Source organism: Rattus rattus, chromosome 2 (assembly GCF_011064425.1).
Source record: "Rattus rattus isolate New Zealand chromosome 2, Rrattus_CSIRO_v1, whole genome shotgun sequence".
NCBI classification, from domain to species: domain Eukaryota; kingdom Metazoa; phylum Chordata; class Mammalia; order Rodentia; family Muridae; genus Rattus; species Rattus rattus.
The window spans coordinates 45,807,083-45,815,246 of record NC_046155.1 but is presented as its reverse complement, the minus strand read 5'-3'; the positions used below and the strand labels follow the sequence as shown (position 1 = coordinate 45,815,246).

General features: G+C 49.7%; 1 protein-coding gene and 1 pseudogene across 1 annotated transcript; both read left to right on the top strand.

The window, feature by feature from the left end:
• The first annotated feature begins 512 nt into the window (after positions 1 to 512).
• Positions 513 to 920, top strand: LOC116891249 (annotated as a pseudogene).
• A 3,292-nt stretch (positions 921 to 4,212) lies between these two features.
• On the top strand, positions 4,213 to 4,983 carry C2H10orf95 (chromosome 2 C10orf95 homolog). The gene has a single exon (XM_032892127.1). The coding sequence runs from the start codon at positions 4,213 to 4,215 to the stop codon at positions 4,840 to 4,842; it is 630 nt and encodes a 209-aa protein (XP_032748018.1). The 3' UTR covers positions 4,843 to 4,983.
• The last annotated feature ends 3,181 nt before the right edge of the window (positions 4,984 to 8,164 follow it).

The following is an 8,164-nucleotide window of genomic DNA, read 5'->3' as shown; positions in this document are numbered from 1 at the left end:
TAGGACGGGAAGAGCTGGCAAGACCAGCTCTGAAAAGTGGCCCAGCAGGGAAGACCTTGATTCCTTCTTACTGAGCTTCATGCCCCACAGTTACACTCTGGCCCATGGCCTCCAAATGCTGGAGACAGGCATCAGCTGCTGCAATACTGTGGCGCTGGAGGCCAAATCCCCTGCTAGACTCCTCCAGTCCTCGAACCTAAGAGGAATGATATACAAGTAGTGTCCTTGAAATTCTCTCCTAGGGGCTGGAGAGATGGCTCAGGGGTTAAGAGCACTGACTGCTCTTCCAGAGGCCCTGAGTTCAATTCCCAGCAACCACAGGGTGGCTCACAACCATCTGTAATGAGATCTGGCGCCCTCTTCTGATGTGTCTGAAGACAGCAACAGTGTTCTCACATCCATAAAATAAATCTTTAAAAAAGAAAGAAAGAGGTGCGCGTCCCGGGGACTTCTGGGTAGCGGTTTACCCCCGCCCACTGCGTCAGCGTCTTCCTTTCGCTGCCGGACGCCGCCGAGGTAGCACGCGTGTCCACCGCAACCGACATGCGCTACGTTGCCTCTTATCTGCTGGCCGCCCTCGGGGGCAACTCCAATCCCAGCGCCAAAGACATCAAGAAAATACTAGACAGCGTGGGCATCGAGGCGGACGATGAACGACTCAACAAGGTCATCAGTGAGCTGAATGGAAAGACTATTGAGGATGTCATCGCTCAGGGTGTTGGCAAGCTGGCCAGTGTGCCTGCTGGTGGGGTTGTGGCTGTTTCTGCTGCCCCTGGCTCTGCAGCTCCTGCTGCTGGTCCTTCCCCGCTGCAGCCGAGGAGAAGAAAGATGAGAAGAAAGAGGAGTCTGAGGAGTCGGATGACGACATGGGATTTGGCCTGTTTGATTAAGTTCCCCTGCCAATAAAGCCTTTTTATGTAAAAAAAGAAAAAAAAAAGAAAGAAAGAAAGAAAGAAAGAAAGAAAGAAAGAAAGAAATTCTCTCCTAGGCTAGGCTTTCTCCCTCTCTGCCTTAGGTGATACCATATTCTCCTGTTCTCTAAGAGCTCCCCGTTCCTGTTCTTGGCTATTGGGCCATTTCTCCCAGGGCTTCTACTTTACCCACTCGTGAGGCTCCCTGACCAAAACTAAGATTGTTGTATTCTCAAATGTTTCACAAGACGCTGAGAAAACACTAAAGTGTGTATCACTGGGGTGGGGTGGAAGGAACAATGGGGCATTCAAACCAGCTTACACAAAAGGAATATAATGGTCTGGGTAACTGTAAAGACCGTGACTCACACACCATTATTTCTGTCTCTGAGCTTCATGTCTTCTATGACTGTGGATTCAGTGACTAAGGCCTCCCCACACCCCACACCCCCAACCCGATTCTTTCAGATTTCTGTCTTGAAGAAAATGTTTCCTTGACAAGAAAACAGGGTGCTGGAGAGATGACTCGAGAGTTAAGAGTTTGTGCTTCAGCAGGGCATGGTGGTGTACTCCTTGGATCCTGGCACTCTGAGTTTGAGGCCAGCCTGGTCTACAGAGCTCATTCCAGGACAATCAGAGCTACACAGAGAAACCCTGTCTTAAAAAATAAACAGAGCAGTCTGGGGCTCTTACAGAGGACCTGTTTTCTCCCTACAACCCGTATCAGGCAGCTTATGCCTGGAACCTCAGATCCAGGGAATGTGACACTGTCTTCTGGCCTCCCTGGCCATCTACACTCATGTAACTAAGAAGATAAATCTTCAAATGGGGCTGGAGAGAGAGCTCAGTAACTGAGAGCGCTTCCTGCAGGAAGAATTGAGTTCTCCACACCCACATCAAATGCCTCACATCTGACTGAAACTCCAGCGTCAGGGGCATCAGACACTCTGGCCTCCCAGGCCACACTCCCATCCACACACACACACACACACACACACACACACACACACACACACACACACAGATTGAGAGAGACAGAGAGACAGAGAGAACATAAGTATGCATATACACATATAGATAGAGTTCCAGGCCAGCCAGCACTGCACAGCTAGACACTGTCTCAAAAGGAGACGAAGGGCACTGGAGAGCCTGTTCGGCAATTAAGAGCACTGCCTGTCCTTCAGGAGGATCCGTGTTCAGTTCCCAGCACCCACATGACAGCTTATGACATCCATCTGTAACTCCAGTCCCAGGGGACTGAACCCCTTCCTTTTCAGACCTCCGTGGGCTCCTGCACATACATGGTGGACAGATATACACCCAGGCACACACACATACACATAAAATTAAGTATTTTTAAGAGAAGAAAGTGTAGCATTCCCAAAATATGAAGGCTCTTTCTAGAATGATGAATGAACACCAACCCATGGTTGGTCCATCCTTGTACCTAAAAACTCCCTGGACCAGCGAAGCGTGAAGACACCAGTATAAAACGCAGGTTCTTCGCCTTCTCAGTCCTGGCTTGAGCTTGGTCCGTCGTGCACTCGTCTTTCACCAACCAGGTGAGGCTAGATTCCTTGAGGAAGTAGAAACAGTAGAAACTATGCCCAGTCCTGATGGGGGGGGAGATCAACCCAGGGCTAATCCTGAACATTCCAGAGATGCTGGTTCCAGAGGGTAAAGTTACAGAACTCATGTTATATAAAGACGAGTCCTTTTGGTGGAACATAAACTGAAAACGGCTTAGGACAAGACAAACCTAACTGTTATGGAGGCTGGAAGTCGGAAATGGGTCCCACTGGCTAACAGGAAGGTGTTGGTTGGACTCGGGTCCCCACTGCAGGCTTTTGTGGTTGAATCTACTGCCTCACGATTTCTGATTTCCAGACACTGCCTGTACTCCTTGCTCCTGATACCCTCCTCCATCTATGAAGCCAACGATGGTGGGTAGTGTTTTCTGGATGGTATCCGTATGACTCTGGACCTCTTTCATGTTTGAAGTCCTTATAATTGATTCCATTGAGTTCGTATGAAATCCAGAACGTTCTTTTATGATTTGGTATTTATCTTATTCATAAGTTTGCTTCCATGAATGCATGTAGGAGCCCTTAGAGACCAGATCCCCTGAAAGTGGAGTTGCAGGCGGCTGAGAGTCACCGTGGTGGTGCCGGGGCTTAAAGGAGGTGGGAAGTTTTCAGTGGTCTAGAGAGTGATGTCTGTGAGCTCACGCAGCAGCTGCCTCTAGCTTGGAGCCACTGTACTTTAGTTTCTACCTAGGACAGATTGGCCGGCTCCAAGCCAGCTCAAGGTGTTTCTCTCTGCCTAGTAACGGAGGTGTGGCTGAGGCTGGGCATGGAAGTGGGAAACAGAACTGCAAAGCGGTGTGGAGAAGCTCCGTTCTGGACTGTTCTGGCACTCCCAAAGGCTGGAAAACAATCCCATTAGGCTGAAGGAGGCAAGTGAACGGATGGGACGGTTAAAAGGGGAAAGATAACAAGGGCCGGGGCTTAAAAGCGTGGGGAGGGGGGGGTTGGGGATTTAGCTCAGTGGTAAAGCCCTTGCCTAGGAAGCGCAAGGCCCTGGGTTCGGTCCCAAACCCCAAAAAAAAAAACCAAAAAAAAAAAAAAAAAAAAAAGCGTGGGGAGGAACTGTGCTGTGTTTTATAAAATAGAAAAGAAGCCAGGGATATGTTTGGTAGAGGAGCGGCATCGCAGGGGGGGGGGTTGCCTCTGTGGGCCCACGCTAAGGCATCCCTTCCCCCTGAGGTGAGAGAGAGAGGGAGAGGGAAATGAGGAGAGAGGGGGAAGAGGGGAAGAGTGCAAGCATGAGAGTGAGGAGAGGGGCAAGCAGTCCCTTTTATAGTGAGTCAGGCATACCTGGCTATTGCCAGGTAACTGTGGGGCGGAGCCTAAAGGGAATGCTGACAGATTGATTGTTTTCCGACCCGTAGCCCTGGCTGTTCTCAAACAGGATGACTGAATTTCAGGTCTTTCTGCCTCTAGGAGTCCTGGGATTACAGACAGGAGCCACCACACCCGTTTATGTGGTGCTGGAGACCGAACCCAGGGATTTATGTATGTCAGATTCTTTATTAACAGACCTACATCCCCAGCCCGGGAATAATTGATGAGGAGGTGGGGAGCAGAATCTCTGACCCAGAAAATGTTTCACAAAGCACGAGCCAGGCAAGAGCCAGGGGTGGGGGGAACCAGTGAGAGGTGCTTGCTAGAAATTATGTATCCATACCCATCTACCACAGGTCTGGACCCAGTAAAAATGCTCGCCATCTGAGTTCCAGGTCATGTACTCTTACGTCTGCCGGCCGCCCGGAGAGGGTTTCTGGCCTCGGTTGCAAACCCTCACCTACACCTACCTGCCCGCCCCTCTGCTGCTGCCACCCATCCAGACCCACAACTTCTGCAGCCGGCCGGTGGGCCTGAGCACGGTGCCGCGAGAACTCCACTGCTTCCATGGTACCGGCCCGGCCCTCGCCTTCTCCACGCCACCCTGGTGGGCCTTCCCGCCGCCGGGTGCCTCAGCCCCTGGCTCGTCGTTCCCCGCCTCCGGCTTGTCCGCGCCATCCGGGCCTGCGCGCGAAACCGCGTGGCCCGAAGGCAGCAGTCTGCAGCTGCAGCTGCGCTGGGGCCGCGTGGAGCGCATGCGGGGGCCGCCCCTACCGCTGCCGGACGCGGTGCGCCGCGACTTGCGGCGCGTCTACGGCACCTACCCACGCACCGACGTGCGCGTCACCCAGCGCGGCGGCCAGTTCTTGCTGCGGGCCGAGCCGCGCGTGGGCGAGCCCGAATACAAGGTGGCCCGGCGCGTGGTGCGCAGGCCAGCCAGCGGCGAGGATGGGGACAGCGGGGACCGCCCGGCCGCTCCGGAGGCGGTGCAGCGTAGCCGCCCGAAGAAAAAGCAAGGACCAAAATGAGCGTCTCAGCGCGTCCTGGAGGTGCGCGCTCCCCAAGTCTGTATTTGATTTCCCTTGAGTTATTGCTGGACCAGGCAGGGAGAGAAAGGTGCTCGGTCCAGAGGGTCTTGAAGTGAAAGCAGTGTCTGGAATGCTGCTTCTCCCCTCTGTGTGGCTCCCACTTGCCTTTCTCTCTCCCTTGCACCACAACACCCCTCTTCACAAAGCAGAGGGAGCCACAGCAGTCTCCAGCTTGGAAAAGGAAGTAAACGGACGACTGAAGTCCAGCATCCACTGCAAGATAAGAGAAGTGGGCATTTTGCCATCTGTGTAATGTGAGTCTTTGCTCTGTTTGTAGCCTGACTCCCAGGGCCTGCTCTTAAGTAGCACCTCCACAGTGGGCAGTGGACAATCTTCTAGAGTTGCCGGCCTGGCCTCACTCTCCAAACATCATCTGAAGACCTAGGATAGTTTTGATATGTGGGAAACATCGCCTATGAGATAGCTAGGGTTAGAGCTTCTGACGTTTTTTCAAGCCACGTGTCCTTAGCTTCTCTGAACCTCTTAACTATCACATCTGTAAAACATATAAGATTAGATGTTCAGAGGGATGTCATTCGTTTTGTTCTTTTGTTTTTTCCAGACAGGGTTTCTCTCTGGCTGTCCTGGAACTAACTCTCTAGATCAGGCTGACCTCGAACTCAGAGAAACCACCTGCCTTTGCCTCTAGAGTGCTGGGATTAAAGGTGTGCACTACCATGCCCAGCCTGAATGTCCTCCTGTTTGTTTGTTTGTTTGTTTGTTTGTTTGTTGAGACAGGTCTTTGTAGCTTGTCTTTGGCTACTTTGTGGGTTCTTTTTTTCCTCCCACACTTTTCCTACCCTTTCAAGCCCCTAACATTAGGAGAGAAGAAAGTATAGAAAGAAAAGGAACTACAACCGTGTCCTTAGACTACTTCCTGCTGATTAGGAGCTTTGAGTTCCTTAACTCAAGTTTAATCTTCATTGTCAGGATATCTGATCTTCTTGTTTCTTCTTTTTCCCTGGACCCACCACATCACTTGGGTGCTAGCACGCATATGTAAGTATATATATATATTTTTTTTTTCTGAAAAGTTCCCAGAATTCCAAACACTGCACAATTGCAGAAACCGTCTGCCCCTGACAAAAATCATTCCCCTGCTAGAGCACTTGGCAAATCTGTCACCTGCTGAGGACAATCTGAAGCAGCCCCATATTCCACATCTGGGATTAAGACAAAAATTCTTATAATAGCTCTGTGTTTCTTAAAATAACACAATTCCAGAATCTTACTACAGGGCTTCTCTGTGTTACCCTGGCTGTCCTGGAACCCTCTCTGTAGACCAGGCTGGCCTCGAACTCAGCCACCCCAGCACTGCCTCCCAAGTGCTGGAGTTAAAGGTGTGCACCATGATGCCTTTATTCCCAGTTTTTATTAAACCTTTAATTAATTTTCAGATAAAGAAGGTCTTGCTATTTAACTGACTGACCTCAAACTGGTTGTAATACTCCTGCTTAAGCCTGTTGTGGCAGGAAGTGTTCATGAACCCCAAAAGACCAGCAAGGAGCTGCTTCTGATGTAACAGCGTTAGGATCTCTTTATTACAACCCAACCCTGACACAGCAGGATGGGAGGGGAAGGCTCCAACCCTCAGCAGGACAAGGTCTCTCAGGGAATGAGAGTAAGTGAGGGGGTTGGCAAGTATCTAACTGAATGTCTATTGTAAGCGGACAGGTGGGTGTTCTGAAACAAGACCATGAATAATCACAGATGGTCTGAAAGTACATCTGATACAATCAGACTAATCTTTGATTGACTGTTGCTAGGAGGTAGCTAGGGAGTAACTCTGGGTCAAGGACAAGCTGTGGGGTCCTTCCTGGTACTCGGGTACAGCTTGAGTTCTACTGCAGGTCAAGTTTCTCATGCTTTTCTTCTTTAAGATGGAGGTTGGTCCCAAGATGGAGTAGGAGTAGGTTTGGCCTCTCAAGCCTATTGGGAGCATACATGGGCACACACCTGACTGGTCTTTTTCTCCTAAATATGTCTGGAAAATTCGGTATTTCAATATAGTGTTGTTGATGGGCTGGGTACAGCACCCCTTTAATCCTAGCATTCATGAATCAGAGTTAGGAGGATACAGATCTACTGATCTGAGTTCCAGACCAGAGCCAGACTATCTCGTGTGTGTGTGTGTGTGTGTGTGTGTGTGTGTGTGTGTGTTGACTTAGTTAATATGTCCTTCCTTCGTCTCACCACTGGCTGCGTGTGTGTGCCTGTTCCTGTGTGCACAGGTACATACCATCAGCGTCAACCTTATTAAGATTTAATTGGCACACACCTTTAATCCCAGCACTCAGGAGGCAAAGGCAGTGGATCTCTGTGAGTTCAAGACCAGCCTGGTCCACAGAGAAAGTTCCAGGACAGAGAAACCCTGCCTCAAAAAACCAAAAAACAAAGAATTAATTTAATTATTTTTTAATTATGTGTTTGTGTGTGTGCATGTGCGTGTGCATGTAGATTGCAGATGCCTGAGGATACAGAGGTGTTGTTAGATGCCGCCTGGAATTAGTTGTGAGCCACCTCTGGAAGAGCACTGCTATGCACCAGGGCGAGCCATCTGTACAGGCCCCACTCCTCAGCCCAGCTTGTTGTTTTTTTTTTTTTAAAGATTTATTTATTTATTATATATAAGTACACTGTAGCTGTCTTCAGACACACCAGAAGAGGGCATCAGATCTCATTACAGATGGTTGTGAGCCACCATGTGGTTGCTGGGAATTGAACTCAGGACCTCTGGAAGAGCAGTCAGTGATCTTAGTCACTGAGCCGTCTCTCCAGCCCCCAGCTTGTTTTTTGATACAAGGTTTCTCCTAGGGGCTTGCTAACAGGCTAGTACCAGAAGGAGCTGTCTCCTTCCTCTTCCTCTTCCCACGCCCAGTGGTCGCAGGCATGCGCCGCTGTGCCCTGCTTTTTATGTGGGGTTTGAGGTCGGAATTCAGATCCTATTGGGACACACACATTAAATAAATGAATAAAAATAAGTAAAATGTCAAAACAAAACAAACCTCTGGGATATAGCCAGGCATGCTGAGGCACACCTTTGATCCCAGCATTCAGTAGGCAAAGGCAGGCGATCTCTGAATTTAAGGCCAGCCTGGTCTACAGAGAGTTCCAGGACAGTCAGGGCTACACAGAGAAACCCTGTCTTGAAAGAAACAACAATAAAAAAGTAGATTTTTTTAAAAATGGAAATAATGGAAGGGATTTGGGAGAGAAATAGGAATATAATTTTTATTTTACTTTATAGAGCTATTTTAAAGTA

Excerpts from the sequence above, each read along its gene's own strand:
- C2H10orf95 (XM_032892127.1), top strand. The coding sequence starts at position 4,213 with ATGTACTCTTACGTCTGCCGGCCGCCCGGAGAGGGTTTCTGGCCTCGG.